At 37.2% G+C, this 20884-nt stretch overlaps 6 protein-coding genes across 8 annotated transcripts; 5 read left to right on the plus strand and 1 right to left on the minus strand.

Moving 5' to 3' along the window:
* The first annotated feature begins 329 nt into the window (after positions 1-329).
* LOC147520196 (glutathione S-transferase F11-like) lies at positions 330-1595 on the plus strand. Its single transcript, XM_086591705.1, has 3 exons — positions 330-608; positions 700-748; positions 827-1595. Exons 1-3 carry the CDS (start codon positions 459-461, stop codon positions 1294-1296), a joined length of 669 nt encoding a protein of 222 aa, XP_086447831.1. The 5' UTR covers positions 330-458; the 3' UTR covers positions 1297-1595.
* A 7526-nt stretch (positions 1596-9121) lies between these two features.
* Positions 9122-10247, plus strand: LOC147520197 (glutathione S-transferase-like). Its single transcript, XM_086591706.1, has 3 exons — positions 9122-9423; positions 9516-9564; positions 9634-10247. The coding sequence occupies exons 1-3, from the start codon at positions 9274-9276 to the stop codon at positions 10101-10103; spliced, it is 669 nt and encodes a 222-aa protein (XP_086447832.1). The 5' UTR covers positions 9122-9273; the 3' UTR covers positions 10104-10247.
* Positions 10248-11054: 807 nt separating this feature from the next.
* LOC147520198 (glutathione S-transferase PARB-like) lies at positions 11055-12627 on the plus strand. Of its 3 annotated transcripts, none has more exons than XM_086591707.1 (4): positions 11055-11156; positions 11557-11733; positions 11810-11858; positions 11934-12627. In XM_086591707.1, exons 2-4 carry the CDS (start codon positions 11584-11586, stop codon positions 12407-12409), a joined length of 675 nt encoding a protein of 224 aa, XP_086447833.1. In that variant the 5' UTR covers positions 11055-11156; positions 11557-11583; the 3' UTR covers positions 12410-12627. The 3 variants fall into 3 exon arrangements, with proteins under 3 accessions (XP_086447833.1, XP_086447835.1, XP_086447834.1); XM_086591709.1 differs by having other exon boundaries at positions 11937-12627; XM_086591708.1 differs by lacking the exon at positions 11055-11156 and having other exon boundaries at positions 11540-11733; positions 11937-12627.
* Positions 12050-13934, minus strand: LOC147520199 (protein IQ-DOMAIN 20-like). Its single transcript, XM_086594249.1, has 4 exons — positions 13865-13934; positions 13732-13802; positions 13527-13574; positions 12050-13407 (listed from the first exon to the last, which is right to left on the minus strand). The coding sequence occupies exons 1-4, from the start codon at positions 13932-13934 to the stop codon at positions 13237-13239; spliced, it is 360 nt and encodes a 119-aa protein (XP_086450375.1). The 3' UTR covers positions 12050-13236.
* A 1613-nt stretch (positions 13935-15547) lies between these two features.
* LOC147520200 (pentatricopeptide (PPR) repeat-containing protein) lies at positions 15548-17832 on the plus strand. The gene is made up of 3 exons (XM_086591710.1): positions 15548-15914; positions 15999-17305; positions 17741-17832. Exons 1-2 carry the CDS (start codon positions 15660-15662, stop codon positions 17067-17069), a joined length of 1326 nt encoding a protein of 441 aa, XP_086447836.1. The 5' UTR covers positions 15548-15659; the 3' UTR covers positions 17070-17305; positions 17741-17832.
* A 668-nt stretch (positions 17833-18500) lies between these two features.
* Positions 18501-20350, plus strand: LOC147520201 (Ubiquitin-like superfamily protein). The gene is made up of 4 exons (XM_086594934.1): positions 18501-18891; positions 18966-19071; positions 19496-19595; positions 19899-20350. The coding sequence occupies exons 1-4, from the start codon at positions 18669-18671 to the stop codon at positions 20004-20006; spliced, it is 537 nt and encodes a 178-aa protein (XP_086451060.1). The 5' UTR covers positions 18501-18668; the 3' UTR covers positions 20007-20350.
* The last annotated feature ends 534 nt before the right edge of the window (positions 20351-20884 follow it).

The following is a 20884-nucleotide window of genomic DNA, read 5'->3' on the forward strand; positions in this document are numbered from 1 at the left end:
GGCTGAAGCTAGTAACCCCCTCAAAAATTCTAAAAGATGGCAGCAGTAAAAGTGCACGAACCACTATTGTCACCAGCCGTTTCAAGGGTTTTAGCTTGTCTCATCGAGAAAGAAGTCGGGTAGACTTCGGTGGATATTTTTCCTCTTTCTACCCGACCCGAGACCAATCCGAAACTATCGGTTTGGTTATTGGATAACCGAAACCCGACGAAAAACCAAGTTTTCGGATACGGGTAACCGGACTGACCCGAAGGAACACCCCTACGGCCCTAGTGCCCTACCGACCATGAGGCTAAAGAAAAATAAACCACATAAAATCTGATTCCAAACGTGTGAGCCACGACACAAAGAAGCGGAGACCAACCAACCATACTCTTCTTCCAGACTCCAAGTTATAAGATAAGCCCGAAACGGAGTCAGGGAGACTGCAGCTAGTAACCACCTCAAAATTCTAAAAAATGGCAGCAGTAAAAGTGCACGGTCCACCATTGTCAACAGCCGTATCAAGGGTACTAGCTTGTCTCATCGAGAAAGATGTACCATTTCAAATCATCTCCGTCAACATGGACAAACGTGAACACAAGTCACCCGATTATCTCAAGATTCAGGTAATCTTTCCCACTAACTTCAACCAAGTGCACCACATTACGCCTCCTTTGGCCCTTCTTCTAACCATAGTCTCAATTTTCATTTCAACAGCCTTTCGGTCAAGTTCCAACTTTCGAAGACGAACACATCACTCTCTTCGGTGACTTATTTTTTTTCCCACTTAACTGTCCTTTAAAGTCTCAATAAATTACGTGATAATATTGATGCTTAATTACAGAATCCCGAGCGATATGCCGATACGTATCTGAAAAGTACGTGAATCAAGGGACTAAAGGCTTGTTTGGGAACAATCCATTAACAAAAGCTTCAATAGATCAATGGTTAGAAGCAGAAGGTCAGAATTTCCAACCTCCAAGCATTAATTTGCTTTTCCAACTTTCTTGGTTACCACGGATGAAGTTAGAACAAAACCAAGAAGCAATAAAGGAGAATGAGGAAAAGCTTGTGAAAGTGCTTGATGTGTATGAGAAAAGACTTGGAGAGAGTAGGTTTTTAGCTGGTGATGAATTCACACTTGCCGATCTTTCTCATCTGCCTAATACACAGTACTTGCTGAGTTGGACGGATAGAGGGGAATTGATTACTTCGAGGAAGAATGTGGAGAGGTGGTGGGGCGAGATATCGGGTCGTGATTCGTGGAAGAAGGTTCTTGAAATGCATAATGCAGCTCTTCCTACGAAAGCTTGAGGTTTTTTGTTACTGTTCCGTACTTCAATTGTATCTTGCATTTGACTTGTAATTCTTTGTTTTCGGGTAGGCCTGTTTACAGATGAGAGTTGTTTGTGAGTAACTCGAGCTCGGCTTGTCCAAGGCTCGACTCAAACTCACTCATTCAATAATATGAGTCGAGTTTGAGCCCATTTTAAAACTCGAGCTCGAACTCGAGATGCTCGCGAGCTACTCGCAGTTCGCACTTTATATAGTTATGTTAACACTTATTTGTGATAATTATTTATGTTAGTGTATTGGATTACTATTACTCAACATATATTAATTGTACTTATAATGTGCACACCTTTAAATAGTTGTTTGATAGTGGTTATTGTGGTATTAGTGAATTGTAGTTGTATTTTAGTATTTTATTTAGATGAGTTTAACAAGTTATTTTGGTCTTGAGGTAAAATTTAGAATCTATTTGTGCTCAATTATCTCTAGTTTGTGGTTGAAGTCAAGTCTATACATAATACAAATCAAATCAAACTCTAGAGCCTATGATCGAATTCAAATTTGTAGTCTTGAATAATAAAAATCTAAACTCATTGAGCTACTCGAATACTTGATGAGTCGAGCTTGAGCACGAAATAAAGCTCGAACAAAATTTGAGCTCGACTCGAGATATACACGAGCCGAGCTTGAGCAACCTAGTACTCGACACGAGTGGCTCGATGACCAACCCTATTTTCAGAGATTTGAAGCATAGTACAAAATATTGGGTATTTATCGATACTCAATTTCTTGATATGTATCGTGGATATATCTCCTTTTTAGAGATATTTTACATTGTTTCATAGACAAACATCGTGGATATATCTAAAATATTGACAAATATCATAAATATTGTAGATATTTCTTAATATATCACAATATATCATTTATATTTATTTGAAATATAATGATAAATATTAAATAAAATTATTACCTACACAAAATATCGCCAAATATCTCTAAATATTGTCATATATCTTCAAATATTGCCAATATCGTTGAAATATCACTGATATTTGCAGTTTTATATATTTGTAAACATATTGTGATATTCATGTATCCTATGCTGAAATCTCAATATTTATCACGACATTTCGTGATATTTTGTACTTTGGGAGTGACTCTCAAAGACAAATATGCCGAAAAAGTAACTCTCAAAGATACCTTTTTATTTTTGTAACTCACAAGGACCGAATAGATGAAAGTTCAAGTATACCCTTGACGCGAAATAAAAAACGGATCGGGTAGATGAAATGTCAAGTATACCCCTGACGCAAAATAATTAACGTCTCGGCCCAGATGAAACGACCCGGTGTATTTAGTATGAACATTGAATGTTCATAGTCCTTGGGTATGAACATTCAATGTTCATAGTCCTTTGGGTAAATGTTCATACATGAACATTTAATATTTATAGTCCTTGGGTATGAACATTTAATATTCATAGTCCTTTGGGTATGAACATTCATAATGTTCAATTATGAACATTAATGTTATTTATGATTATTGAATGTTAAACGCTCGTGAGCATTTAATGTTCATAGTCCTTTGGGTATGAACATTCGATGTTCATAGTCCTTGGATATGAACATTGATTGGGTATGAACATTTAATGTTCATAGTCCTTTGGGTATGAACATTTGATGTTCATAGTTTTTGGTCCTTTGGGTATGAATATTCAATGTTCATAGTCTTTGGGTATGAACATTGATTGGGTATGAACATTGAATGTTCATAGTCCTTTTGGTATGAACATTCCCACATCAATATATTGTATAAGATACATTCACCTATTTGGATATGAACAATCATTGTTCATACACCAGCAGAAGGCATGAACACTCATTGTTCATAGTAAAATGACAGAAAGGGTAAAATCAAAAAATATTTATTTTAAATCTGGGCCATTTGTCCTTGAGGGTTATTTTCACGGAAGGGTATAACTGGCATTTTAAAAAATATAAAAAGGCAGGGACAACTTATTTTGTCCTTGAGAGTTACTAATTTTGAAATAATGGGTTTGTGAGTTACTTTTTCCTAAAATTTGTCCTTGTGAGTTACTCACAAAAAACCATGTCCTCTAGACTTCATTTTCCCCAAAATTGGGCCTTGGGACCAATTTCTTGTTATTTAAAGTGCATTTGTTGTTTTGCTTCTTTAATTCGTTTTTATCGAAGCGTTATATAGATACTGTCGTCAGTCGTCACCCAGAACAATGATGTTTAGTGTGTTACTATTTGAAAGTTAAAAAATGAATAAGATAGTAATGCACCTAAGAGGCTAAGAATAGTTTTAGGCTCTGTTTGGCCGCAACAAAATACGTATTGCAGATGATAGTTTAGGAGACCTATTATCGTGGTTGTACTTCTTAAAAATGATTAAGTTGGAATTTGTTTGGTTGTCATCTAGGGTAACACAAGTATTCCTTGACCAGTGATTACTGACAATGTAATTTATCATATTATGCAAACAAATCCCTAATATATTTCTTAAACAATAACAAATAACATAAACAACTTCTAAAATTAAGTGATTACAAGCACAATTCATTGTTGAATACCAACCCAATTACATAAAATAGCTTTTATGCCCACAAATTTCTCAACTTTGAAGAAAAATTTCAAGTTTTAAAAATCAGTAGCCCCATGCATGCTTGAATCAAACAAAAATCTCAGTTTCAATTTACTTCTAACAGCAATACTACAACTCGTTTTTGTTCCCAAACTAAAAGTCACCTTATTAAAACCCATATCATTTGGAGTTTCAATTCTCAGTCCATCTTAAAATCTTTGGGGAAGTTGAGAGAGATGGGGGTGATAAACACCTCATATAAAAGAAGATATTATGAAAGGACAGGAGAAATAGATAAAATTCCCAACTTGCTATGGATAAGCATGGAAGATGAGATTGAATGGGCGGGGACTTACAGTTGAAGACCATGAGAGAGAAGAACTTTTCATTTTTTTTTTCTTATTTTTTAGATTAATTGTTATGATGGAAACACTATGGAAAGGAAAGGAAAATAAGAGTGGTCCACTTTTTCCATAGTTTTTAAGGCGTTTGTTTACCCATGGAAAAGAAATGGATTTTTCCATATGTAAACAAAATCATGGAAATGGAAAAGGTTTTGTGTCCTTAGCTAACTCCTGAAAATTTTGTGGAAAGGAAAGGAAAGAAAATAGATAAATAGGGACTTACTACTAATACACCCATGACCCAACAATACAATTATTCATTTCCATAGCTTTTGCAAACAAACATGATTATTCCTTTCCCCAGTTTTTACTTTCCTTTCCCCAGTTTACTAAACACATACCATTTAAAATTATTTCCTTTCCATTCCATTCTATAGTGGACCACCTATTTTATTTCCTTTCCTTTCCATGAGTTAAAATTTAACAAACACACCCTAACTCTCCTCCTTAAGGAAACAAGTATTGTTGTATCTCTCCTATTTTTTTTTATTCGGATATCCCTGATTTTGTGTTTCTACAAACCATCGGGTTCTATATGGTATTCAACTACTTTCTTACCAACCAAACACATCACAACTAAAACAGGTATTCCATGTCACCTATTCATGGATAGGGAGTGCTTGTTCATGATGCCAAACATGCCCTAGAGTTATAGTTCTTGTTCAAAGAGTCCGGCTATGTAATAACCGGTTACTGGGAGGGGAACCAGTAACCGTGTAACATCAAGCACCACGTGTCCTCACTTAACAACCAACTTAATTAACTTCGGTTTCCCTATTTCTCTTTTTCCTTTTTTTTTTAACTTTATATTTTCTAAACACCCCACGGTTCCATGAAGGCTTAAATAGGAAAAACTCAGAAAAACAATTTCGACATCTCGTCTTCCTTAGCTGAAACACCCATGATTCAAAAAGCAACAAATATATATATACACACGTTTGCCTTGTCTTCCCTAAGAGCAGAAGGAGAGAAAGCATCCCGCGCGACCTTTAGGCAGATCAGATGCAGATAGTGGCAAATAGGCTTATTCATGAGAGAGAAGTTTCAGTTAAGCTTGTTGTTTTTTCATAGGCTTACCAGCTAGTCACCTTTTTATACTAAGTGTATGGTAGTTGACCCCGAAGACCCAAAAGGTAAGGGCGCACAAGCCTATATATATATACGGGCTCGCTACGTCGACATACAAAATTGACATACTACATTGACATACGCATTCCAAAAGCAGATTTTCACATTGAACTAAGGGCTGATATTTTGTAGAGATAACTTACCTACTATGGATAGTATCTCCACAAAAAATCAGCTCAATTTGATGTCTCTAGTCTTGTCAAAAAGGTATATATATATATCGGGCACGTTTCTATATATATATATACTATTCCATAACTTAAACACCTTTTTGACAAGACTAGAGACATCCAATTGAGATGATTTTTTGTGGAGATACTATCCATAGTAGGTAAGTCATCTCTATTATAAATCAGTCTTTAGTTCAATGTGAAAATCTGCTTTTGAAATGCGTATGTCAATTTAGTATGTCGACGTAGCGAGTCCGATATATATAAAGTATGACACTGTGGGATGTGAAATTTTTTGTTGAGAAGAAAATGGGTCGATTTGCTGATTCTCTTTTGCTTTTCCCTTTTGGGTGTTTTTGTCAAATAATATGGAGAACGAAGTGTTTGACAATTTGGTATACTTCAAATATTTGATCTTTCTCTCTCAAAATATAAGTCTGGATATTGAGAACAAAAAGGCATTTCTCTCCCAAAACAAATACAATTGTTTTAGTATAACACTGTTTTATGTTTACATTAGGTTTGGAGGATGAAAAGAATAGGTGGACGAGGAAGACGAAATGGAGTTGTTTCATATTTTTTAGCCAAAAAAAAAGGGGAACAATAAAAAAAAAATCAAAGCAAAACTGAAGTTAACTTCTTGTTAAGTGTTCAGTGTGGACACGTGGTGTTTTGTGTTACACGATTACTAGGTTCCCATCCCAGTAACCGGTTATTGCATAGCCGGACTCTTGTTTAGATTCCTTTAGAATGTTTAGATTCCTTTAGAACATTTCTACGTGGATATCAAACAACTGCCATTTAAAACCCAAAAAATCATCTCCATCTATGTATCAAATTTTTTGGTAGAAACTAATTGTTGGTTACAAATTTGCAAATAGGACTCGAGATCTCTACAACCGGGTACAGAGATCATCTCTGTAATTGTGTTATCTCACCGTTGATCCGAATCCGAGATGTGTGTGTGTGCCTCGATACCTGTGTGTGTGCTCCGAGATGTGTGTGTGGTACAGAGATCAATCTCTGTACCCAGTTATAGAGGAACCGGACTCTTGCAAATAGGACACTGCACTCAACGTCTCAACCTGGTGGCGCACTGCTTCAATTAGCGCCGGCGTGTATGTAGAGCCCCAAGATCATATGCGACTAGGGTTTGGCCAGTTTGTTGCAACCTAGTTGGCAAACTTGTTCACAAAATTTATCAAATTGCTACTACTATTTGGAGATGCTCTTACTTTTTTCCATTTTAAATATCCAACGTGACCAATAATATAAAGAAAAAACATTACATGAAGGGAATATGATTCCAAACGTGACAAATGGACAAACCACATTCTTCCTCAATTATTATATGATAAGGCCGATTACTGTTGTACAACCTCAAGAACTCTCCAATGGCAACAGCGAGTGTACGGAACATGATTATTGACTGTTGTATCAAGAGTGTTAGCATGTCTTCATCGAGAAAGAAATCCAATTTCAGCTCATCACCGTTAGAGCGTCATTGGATATATCTCAATGCGTTGACTTTATATATAGTCCTCATTCTCTATTTTCGAGAATGAAAATAGAGAATATGATCACTTGGTGAAATATCAATAATCCAAGGTTTACGCATGCCTTCGGATTCACAGATAATAGGGTACCTTGCAAAATAAGTGAAAGAAAAATTACAGTGAAGTGATATAGGAGTCTGCCAGTTGTTTGGTTAATTTATGACAAGAGTGGGCTCTATGCAGTGTTAAAAATCGGTATAGGCGGCCGCATAGGCGGTCTCTAGGCGCTAGGCGGTGCCCAACCGACTCACCTAAACCCAAGTCGTTTAAAAAATCGGTGGACCAATAAGGCAGGGCTTAAGGTCTAGGCGGAACTAATTTTTTTTTTTTTTTTTTTTTTTTTTTTTTTTTTTTTTTTTTTGAATAATTAAATGTCGAAAATTAATGACCCGTGTAGACTTAAGATTTGAATGAAAGACTAAAGTCTAATGTAAATTATATGCCACTATAAGAAAGAATATGTTTTTCTATGAAGTCGATCTTCTTCAACTATTACACATTTTTATAATAAGTATATTTGTTTGTATTTATTTTTTGACTTATGGTAAATGATTTTTTTCATTTCTTGTAGTATAGATATGTATTACTATATATATTATAAGATATTTAGGGGAAAAAAACCGCCTATCTCTCCCACCGCCCGACTATTGCCTAGCGTTTTTTAGAACATTGGCTTCATGATTAGGGGTGTGCATTTAGACTTGAAACCGACCTAAAACCTGACTTGAAAAAACGACAAAAATCCAACTCGCGCCCGATAAAACCTGAAACCAAACCGACATATAGTAGGTTAGGGTTATGTGGACTGGAGATTTGGTATCCGAACCCAACCCTTACAGTACTAATGGTGCGCGGGGGTGAAATTTGCGGCCACCTAGAATTGGTCAAATTTTGAGAAAAGTTATGTCAAATTTTGGAGACAAATTTGCAAGTGATACTACCACCACTGAGAGATGCTCGATCTAAAATTCTAAACCATCTCTTCCACTAACACTCTTCTTGACTTGCTTTACAATCTGTCTAGCATAGTGACCTGGGCTTCGATTCTCGTCTTTACTTTTCAACTCTCTTTTTCTTGATATCTGAACTCTTGAATTTCGACTAAAATAATCATGTTCTCTTGAAAATATTGTACTTGGTGGTGGATTAACCATGTTTGATGGAATTAGTGGTCTTGTTTAGTTGTGTTAATTTTTTAGAATTTGATTTCAAAAGGGCGAGTATGATGAACCCACCACCATCTTCCACTTTTTTCTCAGATCTATTTTTTCTTTTGGATTTTGAAGAATCGGGTTACCCGAAACCGATGGAGTACTCGACCTAATCGGATATTGGGTAGGCTTTGGTGGATATTTTTCCTTTTTCTACCCGACCTGAGACGGTTCAGTTATTGGATAACCGAATTCCTAGGGCTGTCAACGGGCCGGACTGGAACAGGACTCACCTATGTCCAAGTCCCGTCCAAATTATATTTACATTTAGAAGGTCCAAGTCCCCGTCTAGGTCCCGTTGGACATGATCGGATTCGGGCCTGGCCTAAGTCCAATAAGATTACATAGAAATAGTGTATTTTTTTTATTATTTCTCTAAAAAAAACTAAAATAGAGTGTAGTAAGACTCAAACCCTAGTCTTATATGTGGCACTACAACACTAATCCATAAGCCTCTTAATATTTTATGCTTACTAGTAGTTACAAATTTAATAGTACTTATTTGAAAAACTAAAAAAATAACCTTAGTTTTCAAGCCGGGCCGTCATCGGGTCAAATGGGGATATGTCCATAACTGGCCCAATAGTCTTATCGAACAACATTTAAGTCCCAAGTCCCAAGTCCCTATCTTATTGGTTCGGATTCAATTGGGTTTTGGGCCTGACCCGGCCCATTCACAGCCGTAAGAATCCCGACTAAAAACCTAGTTTTCGGATATGGGTAACCCGACCCGAATACGACGGACCATGACGCTAAAGAAAAATAAACCACATAAAATCTGATTCCAAACGTGAGCCACGTTACAAAGAAGCGGAGACCAACCAACCATACTCTTCTTCCAGACTCCAAGTTATAAGATAAACCCGAAACGGAGTCGGGGAGAAGTATTAAGCTAGTAACCACCTCAAAATTCTGAAAAATGGCAGCAGTAAAAGTGCACGGTCCACCATTATCAACAGCCGTATCAAGGGTACTAGCTTGTCTCATCGAGAAAGATGTACCATTTCAACTCATCCCCGTTAACATGGCCAAAGGTCAACACAAGTCACCCGATTATCTCAAGATTCAGGTAATCTTTCTCACTACCTTCAACCAAGTGCACCACATTGCGCACCTACACCTCCTTTTCCCTAACTACAGTCTCAATTTTCATTTCAACAGCCTTTCGGTCAAGTGCCAGCTTTCGAAGACGAACACATCACTCTCTTCGGTAATTTTTGTTTACTTAATTGTCCTTTAAATTCTCGATAAATTACCTGATATTGATACTTAATTACAGAATCGAGGGCGATATGCCGGTACGTAGCGGAAAAGTATGTGGAACAAGGGAATAAAGGCTTGTTTGGAAACAATCCTTTAACAAAAGCATCAATAGACCAATGGCTAGAAGCAGAAGCACAAAATTTTAATCCACCAAGCTCAACTTTAGTATTTCAACTTGCATTTGCACCAATGATGAAGTTAAAACAAGACCCTGCAATAATAAAACAGAATGAGGAAAAGCTTTCTAAAGTGCTTGATGTGTATGAGAAAAGACTTGGAGAGAGTAAATTTTTGGCTGGTGATGAATTTACGCTTGCCGATCTTTCACATCTGCCTAATTGTCAGTATTTACTTAGTTGGACGGATAGAGGAGAATTGATTACTTCTCGGAAGAATGTAGAGAGATGGTGGGGGGAAATATCGAGTCATGATTCTTGGAAGAAAGTTGTTGAAATGCAGAATGCAGCTCTTCCTGGGGAAGCTTGAGGTTCGGGTGAATTTTCATTTTTGTTGTTGTTGTTGGGGAATTTTGTTGTTTTTTGTCATGGTATTGTTCTGTTGCATTTGACTTGTAACTTCGTAAATCTTTGTTATTGAGAATTTGTAGTGCTTTTGCGGTTTTCGTTCTTATTAGTACTCGTCATCTTAGTGGTTTCGTGATATCATTTCTTGTATCTACGGAATTATAGATACTGTCGTCACCGTCACCGGAACAAATAAGTTTAGCGTGTTCTCTAGGGGTAATGCAGGAGGTATGTTGCTCTGAAACATTAATCATCAGTTGCCCTGGCTCAGCAGCTGCCCAGCTCTAATTGTGCTGAGCAATTGCCTAAGTGTTAAAAATGTATGTCTTGCCTTTGAGAGAAAGAAGCCATTGCCAAATAAATAATTGTGAGCTGAAAATCATCCATGTGAGTTCAGTAAGTCTTAAAATCAAGTTGAAAAGAACATGTTGTGTAAACCATATGAAGCACTCCGGGAGTTCTAAGAACTTCAGCCATATTATATTTTTCTTCAATAATTATATGACTAGTACACCGCAAAACGGTGGTAGCCGAATGAAGAAGAGGTAAGAGAAAAACATAATTTAGTGGTGTTTGGAGAGAGGGAGTTTTACTGCTCAGCGAGAGGAAAAAAAAAGTTTGCGATGAAGCAGATAGACAGACAAGTGGGGTTGGTTTGCTGGGCTGAGGCTAAGTCCAATGTTGTGGCAAAACACCAAATATCACGGAAATTCCAATCTAATGGTGCGTCAAAACGCTAACCCGCCAACGCTATCGGTATAAGTTTATCTATCTATAACGCCAAAAACTAGATAGCATCAAGTCTACACGCTAGTATGAGTGGCAGGTAGAATTTATTTTTTAAATCTTTTTTCCCACACGCTTTTGAGAGAATGGCGGCTGGTATTGGTATTGTCCGCTGTCAAAAAAAATAATTGGTATTGGTGGCTGTCAAAAAAAATCATTGGTTCTATCCACTGTACTATTGTGGTTTGGTGGATAGTGCACCAAACCATTGTCAACGGAATTATTTGGGGTAAGGTGGATTAAAATTTGCACACTTATCCCCCATGGACCAAAATATCACCGATATATCTGATATATTGCCGATATATATTGGTATTTTGGTACACCGATATCGATATTTCCGATATATATTCACTGAATATAGAACTTTTTTTCCCGATATTAGAATTTATGATATAGAACTTTATATCGCCGAGATAATCGATATATCCAATATTTATGATATATATCGTTTGATTTTTTAACTATTTTTTAATATAAATCCAATATTTTCAATATATCCGATATTTCTAATATTTTAAATAGTTTGGACGGGTAACCAAAAAAAAAGATATATCTGATATATATCGGTTTTTGAGTACACCGATATATTAACCGATATCCATATTTTGGTCCTTGATTATCCCAAGTTACTAACAGACCTCAAAAACCCTCCCATGGCAACAGTAAAAGTGTACGGAACACCATTGTCCACTGCCGTATCGAGAGTGTTAGCATGTCTCATCGAGAAAGATGTCCAATATCAGCTAATCACCGTTAGCATGGCCAAAGGGGAGCATAAGTTACCCGATTATCTCAAGATTCAGGTAACCTCACACTAAACTCAACCAAGTGCGCCCACCTTTTCACCCACTCTCTAATTTGATTCTTATTGTTGAACAGCCTTTCGGACAAGTTCCAGCTTTCCAAGACGAGGACATCACCCTCTTCGGTATATAATTTTATTTTACTTTACTTGTTTATCCTTTGATTCTTCGAGAATTAACGTTAAACTGGTTCTTATTAGCAGAATCCAGGGCGATATGCCGATACATATCTGAAAAGTACGTAAATCAAGGGACTAAAGGCTTGTTTGGAAACAATCCATTAACAAAAGCTTCAATAGATCAGTGGTTAGAAGCAGAAGGTCAAAGTTTCCAACCTCCAAGTTTGATTTTGCTTGTTCAACTTTCTTGGTTGCCACTGATGAAGTTAGAACAAGATCCAGAGGCAATAAAAGAGAATGAGGAAAAGCTTGTGAAAGTGCTTGATGTGTATGAGAAAAGACTTGGAGAGAGTAGGTTTTTAGCTGGTGATGAGTTCACACTTGCCGATCTTTCTCATCTGCCTAATACACAGTACTTGCTGAGTCGGACGGACAGAGGAGAATTGATTACTTCTAGAAAGAATGTAGCGAGATGGTGGGGCGAGATATCCAGTCGTGATTCGTGGAAGAAAGTCGTTGAAATGCAGAAGGCAGCTATTCCTCCAGTGACAGCTTGAACTTTGGGTAAATTCTCATTGGTGGAAGTTTGTTGGATTTCTCACTTTATTATTATTATTATTATTATTATACATTTGCTGTTAATTTACTTCTTAATATGATATGACTGTCGTTGCATTTTGTATTTAGTACTTTTTTGTTGGTGTGGTTTTGTGATATTTTCATGTATACATGTTGAGCGCTATTGAAATGCAATATATTGGCTAATATCTGAGAATTACTGTGTTGTTCAATCATAGTTCAAGGATGCTTGTAACTCGTAAAGTTTGCGCACACCCCTTAGGTATTTGTGGTTGTCATCGCTTCATTTGCGTTGTTACTTCTGAAGAGTCTTGGTTTTCAAGAGAGAAATCACATCTAAAAGACTAAAACAACTCTTACTTTGCCATTACTCCATCTTAACTACTTTTTCTTATTGGATCCCAGCATAGAAACTCATCCCAGCATATGCTGAAACAATCAACCTCCTTGCTAGTTTGGTACTTTGGTTGTCTGTGCCATTCGCAGTTTCAAAAGCAATTTCCTTTGCTAGTTTAGGGGTGGTTATTATGCAAATTGGCAGTTAATTCTTGCGATCGTGAAATTTTCTACAATTTGTGGGCTAATATTTTTCTCTTCACTTGGATTTGACTTATTTCGAGCACTTGGATTTGATAGTTGCATTGAGTCCAACGAAAGGATTCAAAACATCAGTACGCGAATACTATCAACAGAATTATAGATACTGTAGTCACCCAGAGCATAATTATGCATCCAAAAAAAAGGAAAGAAGATTGACATGAACATTCCAGGGTTTAATCCTAGAAGATTATGTGGCAGTGCAAAATCAATCGTCACTTGCCCTGCTCAGCAGCTGCCTAGCTCGAATGGTTACCTGCAAGCGTACCAGGGCATGCATGCAATGTAGGGCAATCCGTGACTGTTTCCTCACCTGAACCCCACGAACCAGCGCTTGGACCTTTACTAGGCTCCTCAGTGCTCGAAATGCCTGTCTTGCCTTGAATGAAAGAAGCCATGAACAAATGAATAATTGTAAGCTGGATGTCATCCATGTGAATATGTAGCTCAAATTCATCTTAGAACCAAGAAGGAAACAATTTAAGGCATAAAACATACCAGATAACCCCTGAAGAATGCTTGAATCTTTGTTCTTGGTGATATCTTCTAGGGAAAATTCTTGTTTCTTTAACGATTGGTGATCTCCATTTTCTTTGGGATATTTCTCTTCTTCATCTGCAACGGTTTTGGTGTTGTTGATTTGGTTGACGATTATTGTTCTATGACGTGGTGATTTGGCAAATTTACTTTGAATAACCCCTACCCATTGCCAGTAGCCTCCCATCTTTTTTTCCTTCTCTTTCAACGTTGCTGGATTGTTGGAGATACTGAAACCTGTTTTATGTTTCACTCAAATAACAGGAGAATGTGGCTTAAAGGCAGGAATTGTGCTCAACATGTAACAGCAGTTGTTGGGACCACTACAGTTGCACACACCGAAAAGACTTCTTCAGTATTTCTTTCCATGTCGTTTAGGACTCAGTACTGAACGTGCTTGGCAGTAAATTTGACACACTGTGTTTGAAGCTTTCCACTAATCACTACACAGTAGTCAGGACGGCAAAGTCAATGACAATTTGACCAAACCAGCCCTGCTATGCATTATAGGCTTTATACCTCAACACAGTATTGCTTCTAAGAGGTCTCCGATTGTGCGCCATCGTTGGCCTAGCTTAGCATCGGTTCATAATTTCATATTGATGATCTTTGTAGCTAGAGAAAAGAAAACCGAATGACTTGCTTAGAGCCTTAGACTACGCACATTTCTGTGCGTTTTTTACTGAACCCGATAGCGTTATGGGCCGGGCAGGCTGGCTAAGGCTAACTCTAAAAGTGTGGAGAAAAACATCAAATATGATAGAAATTGTAATCCAATGGTACGTCAAAACACTAACCCGCCAATGCTATCAGTATAAATGTACCTATTTGCTACCAGTATAAGTTTACCTATTTATACTGTCTATACCGTCAGTTTTAACAATATAGTGTATGGTTTGCACACGCTAGTAGAAACTGCGGTTAGAAAATTTGTTTGACTAAATTTATTTTTAAAATCTTGAGTTTTGGTAAATTACATTTGTGTCTTTATTATTATTATTTTTTTGTATACTTGAGGAAAAAAGGGCAAAATGGAAAAGGAGGAATTTTTTTTTTTCCATACTGGGAGTGTGGTTAGGGATTTTTTTATTATTATTATTATTATTTTTTACACGCCATTGTCTAAGGAGGTGTTTTTATTTTATTTTTTTGGGTAAAAACCATTGGGTGTTAAAACGTTTGGAAACTATTCTATTGTGGTTTGGGGCGCCAACCTAGGGATGTCCAAACGGGTACTTGGTTCGAACCCGACTTTTCAGGTTTTGAACAGGTTATCCGAATCCAAACTGGTTTTTAGCGGGTCGGGTTCAGAGTCGGGTATTTTATTGAGAAGTGTGACCAAACCCTATCTTAACCCTATATTTTTGGTATCCATCGGGCTCGGGTTTAGGTTTCGGGTAGGATAAAGTCCAGTATAAATGAAGGAAAAAGACAATAAGAAATTTTATTTGAAATATATATCTATATTTTATTTCTTCTTCGGCTATCCACCAATCCTTCAAACAAAATAAAACTTCTAATGAACTTGAAAGTAATTATCACATATACTCGGACATAATTATTTGATATGATTTAAAAATAGATAGACTCGGAATGAACTATAGACACAGAATCACATGCAATTATTGAAAAAATTGGAAATCCCAACATAAATTTTTTCATAATCCAATATATTAAATAACTCATCATTGTAAACATGAATGAGATCATAATCCAATTTTATCTAACTCATTCTTTTATATGAGATTAGTAGTATGCAATTGAAACCGGATTTGGGGTTCAATTTCGGGTTTTTTTAACTCTTTTAACGGGTTTAGGGTTAAATTATCAGGTCGGGCTTGGGTCGGTCCAGATTTAGAGAGTGTGACCAAATCCTACCCTATGTACTTCGGTTTGGGTTCAGGTTTTGTCGGACAGAGTTCGGTGCGGGTATTTTGTTCGGGTTTTAGGCTGGTTTCCGGCAAGATGGACATCCCTACCCAAACCGTTGGACTTAGCGTAATGGAGTCTAGAAACAAAACCATTTGGTCATTGACACGATTACACACCACATTTTCTTTTCTTGTTACTCTGTGATTTCTTAACACCCAATCCATGTTGTTGCAGCTTTCACTACCACTCACATGGAACCCGCAACTAAAACCACGACCTTTCTTCCAACCACTCTGCGCGCTCAGCAAACAAGCCCAACGTCTTCTCACTTCATTAGACGCAGCATCTGGAGACACTACAACTTCTCATCGCCTTATCCGCAAATTTGTCTCTTCTTCATCTAAATCCATTTCTCTCAACACTCTCTCTCATCTCATTTCCTCTGACGTCCACCGTTACTCTTCCCTCGCTCTACCCGTATGCCCTGCATTTTACGTCTTTACCCTCTCTCATCTCTCCTTATTACTTTCTAACTCTTAACTATTTTCATTTTGTTCACAGATGTATGAAAGAATTGCTGAAACTTGTTGGTTCAGCTGGAATTCCAAATTGGTTTCAAGTGTTATCGCGTCATTAGAAAGCCAAGGACTCAAAGATGAAGCTGAGTTATTAATTTCTGAATCAATCCAGAGATTAAAATTTCGAGAACGAGATGTTGCCTTGTTTTACTGTGATTTGATTGAGTCCTTATCAAAACATGGATTGAACGAAGCTGTTTTCGATCATTATGCGCGTTTAAAGCAGGTTCTATCTGCTGGTTCTTGTTCATTGAATACTTCTTTGAATCGAAAAGCTTTACAGTGTATGATCAATGCATTATGTACACTAGATTTAGCTCATAATGCTGAGAAAACTATGGGAGAAATGAGAAATGCAGGGCTTAAGCCTTCTAAATTTGAGTTCAGGTCGATAGTTCTCGCGTATGGAAGATTAGGATTGTTTGATGAAATGAGAAGAATTCTTGATGAAATGGAGATTTCGGGTTATACATTGGATACAATCTGTTTCAATATGGTTCTTTCTTCGTATGGAACTCATAAAGAAGTATCTGAGATGGTTTTGTGGATTCAGAAAATGAAGAATTCAAACACTCCTTTCTCAATACGTACTTACAACACTGTACTCAATTCATGCCCAACAGTAATGTCATTACTCCAAGACCCGAAAACTATACCTCTATCTATCCTAGAACTAATGGAAGAGTTGCAGAAAGATGAAATAGTGTTGATTCAAGAACTGAAGGACTCGTCGGTGTTGGTGGATTTATTGGAATGGAGTTCAATGGAAGGGAAGTTGGATTTGCATGGAATGCACTTAGGGTGTGTGTATGTGATTATGTTACAGTGGATTGAAGAGTTGCGGTCGAGGTTTTCTGATGAGAATTCAGTGATTCCAGCTGAGATTGTAGTGGTTTGTGGATTGGGAAAACATAGTAGCGTTAGAGGAGAGTCACCAGTTAAAGCTCTGGTTTTGGAGATGATGGTAAGGTTAAGTAGTCCAATGAGAATTGATCGTAAGAACATAGGGTGTTTTGTTGCTAAGGGAAAGAATGTTAGAAACTGGTTATGTTAAATCAGATCATCTGGAGGAACCTCCTACAATGAAAGTACATGCCTATAAAGCCATAACACCAACCCTCAAGAGTTATTTCCCATTCTTTCATCCTGTTCAAAAAAGTTGTATGAAGCATTCCTGATTCCCCAGTTTCCCCAAGTTCTTCGCAATGGCTTTCTTTAGGTGTATTTGATTGATTGATTGATTGGGTACTACTGGGGAGGTTTGCATACATCGTCTATAGTTAGTTTGAAGCAAGGCCCAAAATATCGATATCGATCAATATATCGGTGTACCCAAAAACCGATATATATCGGATATATCGGATATTTCGGATATATCCATTTTTTTAGTAACCAGTTCAAACTATTTAAAATATCGGAAATATCGGATATATCGGAAATATAATATCGGAAATATCGGATATATATCGGAAATATATTGGAAATATCGGATTTATATTTTAAAATGGTCAAAAAGTCAACCGATATATATCGATTATATCGAGAAATATCGATTATATCGGCGATATAAAGTTTCATATCGGAAATTCCGATATATATCGGAAAAAAAAGAGTTCTATATTCGGTGGATATATGTCGGAAATATCGATGTCGGTGTACCAAAATACCGATATATATCGGCGATATATCGGATATATCGGCGATATTTTGGTCCATGGTTTGAAGATCAACATGAACATGTAATAAATTTACGCTTGTGCCTAAATATTTTCTTGAGTTAAGTATAACAATTATTTTAATCCCTGTTCCACTACAAATATGGATCTCGAGGCTTGTGTTCTCCTAGTTGGTTTTCGAGGTTCAGTCCCATATTTTGAGCTCAACAAGAAATCAAGGACGGCAAGTTTATAAAACAAGTAGCCACCAGCATCGGCAGAACATACTTACCCATGGCCTAGGGACCTCTATTGCACTTGGGGGTATTTGCCCTAAGATATCCAGAGATGCTCTTGGGGTAATCTACGTCTCAATTTGTAGAAGGGGGTTGGTTAGAGCATCTCTAGGTGGTAGTATAATCTGACTTTTTCTTCATAATGAAAAGTTCGAAATTTCTCGGAATTCCATCTCTTGGTGGTCTCAAATCCGGTAGCATCACCTGTTTATTCGCATTTTTGTTCGCAAATTTGGCAATTTGGATACGGATGCGGATGCGGAGCGACATTGATAATGTCGCCCTAATTTTTTTTTTTTTAGACTTTGACCAGCACCACGCGCCAATGGTACTGTCGCGCCCCACTCCTAATGTCGTGTGGGTTGTTTTGGAATTGTACATGGGCGACACTGCATTTCTGGCATCGTAGCCGCCAAATCAATAATGTCGCAGGGTGGGGTTTATAATGAAATTTGCGGTCGAAATTTGCAACCACTTAGAATTGGTCGAAATTTGCGACCAGCTTCAAATATGAAAAGTATACTACTACCATCTAGAGATGCTATTACAATTTCCGTTTTTAACGCACGAAGAAGTTTCTATTTTGAAATATTGAATCCAGGAACTCCGGAAAGTTTCGGTTAAGTTTATGATATTTCGTACCATGCTTAAATAGCGACTACATCTGCTAACTTGCTAAGATTTGAACACCTCAAACGATCAATGGAATCATCAAATGTAAAGAGCGATGAAGATGTGGTTGGATACAACAGTAACACCGTCAAGAAAGCGCGATTACAATCGACACTTTCAGCTCTACTCGAAGATCCAATACTTGCTGATGTCCCGAAAAAACCAACCCTGACCGAGGTAGACACCTTGATCAGCTTGGAATTGGGCAGCGCTATGAGAATCTCCATTAACAAAATGGATGGCACCTCCTTTGGTAATTTATTTTTGTTACGTCAGTTGGAAGTTTTCACAAACATTTGACCAATGCCATTTCTTTTGTTTGTGTAGAAGTTGCAGTTTTGAACTCTGCTACAGTTAAGGATTTGAAATTAGCAGTCAAGAAGAAAACTAATGAAATGGAGCAGTCAAAGATGGGTCACCGCCACATATCTTGGTATGCCGTTAAATAAATTCCTTTTCTTCAGATCAACCAAGAAGTCGCATAATCTAGCTCTCTTTGGTTTACTGTTTCACTTACTAAACTATACAAGAGCTATAATATTCAGACTTACTTATTGCTACCACTTCAACTATAAAATTCAGGTTGATTGCTATTAGTTTGTTTTTACGGCTTTTTCTATGTTCATTTCTTAAACTATTATCATTAAGTGCATGTGTTTTATGGGGCATCGAATCCATGGGGGGTGTGTGTGTCTCTTCTTGAGGGATTGTATTGAACTTCATTACATTTTAAGCTATGATATGATTTGTAATACCTCTTCTTGTTTATCTGTCACAATCCTCATTTGCTTGTGATAGTCAAATTAGAATACTCAGATGGGGATGTAGTTTTGAAGTTGGGTATATGTGTTTTGCAGGAAGCACGTCTGGGCAAACTTTTGTCTATCCCATCACAATGACAAACTCATTGATGACAACACGGTGCTTCAAGAATTTGGCTTACGTAATAACTCTCAGGTAAACGCTATCATTTTGAGTTCTTTCGTGCGTTCAATTCTGCCATGCTTATCTATCAAGCTGGAGCAGGACAACTTGTTCACTGTTTTCATTTTTCTTGAAATGAGCTAATCACAGTTAGGGACTTAGGGCCATGATTCTTTCATTACATTGTCACCCAACTACCCAAGGCATTAGGTAGCACCTTAGCAGGTACAGTGCCTAAGGTAAAACATATGGATTGCATCCGCAAAATGAGCAAAAAGAGAACGGGCTTTTGTAAGGTCTCGTCTCTCGTGGTACTTAACTGTATATTTCGTGCAGGTGCATTTTGTACCTTATGTCGTGTCAAGGGTATATCGGAAGCACTCCCGGAGGAAAAAGCACAGGTTTTTCCATGGTCTCAGCAAACGTTCACAAGGAACTAGTTAGATGTACACTACCAACTGCTGCGAGATTGAATGCTGATTAGTGTTACTTCCAAAAATATCAGAAGCACTCAAGCTTTTGTTCGGAAATCTTTCACAACAATTCAGGTTATATTGTAAACATGATGAAGAAACATAATGTGTATAATCTGGATTTTGGAAATTTCACATAACTGGTTTTGGAGGTTCACTTTCTTATCTCTTTCTTCTATGTAGAAATTGTAAATTTGTAACTTAATAGCATGAACTCCCTGCTGCTTGGCTATCCATGTCACTTACTGTGCATAAAACGTCCAACAGCTTGGTGTTAAATATAATTTGTATCAAATTTAAGTCAAAATTTTTCTATATCATTTTTCTTCTGTACCCTTGCAATGAAGTTACTCTGTCGTGTAAGACAATAGAACCAGCTTGCTGAGCTACAGCATGGCTGAAGGCCGCGAGCTCAGATTCATCATCACGAGTTTTTACTTACTGCCTGCTGTCATTGCTTATGCAATTGATCTAACTCGTGCCTAACAGCCTAAGTATATGTATGGTTTTTCAGCTCCAACTATATTCGTTGCTTGATGCTAAAAAGTGCATCAATCTGAGACCGCGACCAAATTGTCCGTCTAATTTAATTAGACTTAAAGTACCTGGGTTATGTTTGCAGAAGCTTCCACTAAAAAAATTATGATCTACATAATTTCTGTATTTGTACTGATTGATCATAGGACTGTGATAGTTGTAATAAATTATCATAAAAAATTAAAAATTACCTATTTCTTTTCAGTACAGCGATGCATATCGTTTGAACCAATAATCATCAGTACATATTTTTAACATCGTATTGTTTTTTAACATCCTCGTTATCTCAATAATCTGTCAGTACGCCTCAGA

The sequence above is a fragment of the Coptis chinensis genome, chromosome 2 (genome assembly GCF_015680905.1).
Source record: "Coptis chinensis isolate HL-2020 chromosome 2, ASM1568090v1, whole genome shotgun sequence".
Taxonomy (NCBI): domain Eukaryota; kingdom Viridiplantae; phylum Streptophyta; class Magnoliopsida; order Ranunculales; family Ranunculaceae; genus Coptis; species Coptis chinensis.

Coding starts and splice junctions, on each gene's coding strand:
- LOC147520198 (XM_086591707.1), top strand. CDS start 11,584: ATGGCAACAGTAAAAGTGTACGGAACACCATTGTCCACTGCCGTATCG. Junction 11,734..11,809: donor CCGATTATCTCAAGATTCAG/GTAACCTCACAC, acceptor ATTGTTGAACAG/CCTTTCGGACAAGTTCCAGC. Junction 11,859..11,933: donor CGAGGACATCACCCTCTTCG/GTATATAATTTT, acceptor GGTTCTTATTAG/CAGAATCCAGGGCGATATGC.
- LOC147520201 (XM_086594934.1), top strand. CDS start 18,669: ATGGAATCATCAAATGTAAAGAGCGATGAAGATGTGGTTGGATACAAC. Junction 18,892..18,965: donor AATGGATGGCACCTCCTTTG/GTAATTTATTTT, acceptor TTGTTTGTGTAG/AAGTTGCAGTTTTGAACTCT. Junction 19,072..19,495: donor GGTCACCGCCACATATCTTG/GTATGCCGTTAA, acceptor TGTGTTTTGCAG/GAAGCACGTCTGGGCAAACT.
- LOC147520200 (XM_086591710.1), top strand. CDS start 15,660: ATGTTGTTGCAGCTTTCACTACCACTCACATGGAACCCGCAACTAAAA. Junction 15,915..15,998: donor ACTCTTCCCTCGCTCTACCC/GTATGCCCTGCA, acceptor TTTTGTTCACAG/ATGTATGAAAGAATTGCTGA.
- LOC147520199 (XM_086594249.1), bottom strand. CDS start 13,934: ATGGAAAGAAATACTGAAGAAGTCTTTTCGGTGTGTGCAACTGTAGTG. Junction 13,803..13,864: donor CCCAACAACTGCTGTTACAT/GTTGAGCACAAT, acceptor AACATAAAACAG/GTTTCAGTATCTCCAACAAT. Junction 13,575..13,731: donor TGGGAGGCTACTGGCAATGG/GTAGGGGTTATT, acceptor AATTTTCCCTAG/AAGATATCACCAAGAACAAA.
- LOC147520196 (XM_086591705.1), top strand. CDS start 459: ATGGCAGCAGTAAAAGTGCACGGTCCACCATTGTCAACAGCCGTATCA. Junction 609..699: donor CCGATTATCTCAAGATTCAG/GTAATCTTTCCC, acceptor TCATTTCAACAG/CCTTTCGGTCAAGTTCCAAC. Junction 749..826: donor CGAACACATCACTCTCTTCG/GTGACTTATTTT, acceptor GCTTAATTACAG/AATCCCGAGCGATATGCCGA.
- LOC147520197 (XM_086591706.1), top strand. CDS start 9,274: ATGGCAGCAGTAAAAGTGCACGGTCCACCATTATCAACAGCCGTATCA. Junction 9,424..9,515: donor CCGATTATCTCAAGATTCAG/GTAATCTTTCTC, acceptor TCATTTCAACAG/CCTTTCGGTCAAGTGCCAGC. Junction 9,565..9,633: donor CGAACACATCACTCTCTTCG/GTAATTTTTGTT, acceptor ACTTAATTACAG/AATCGAGGGCGATATGCCGG.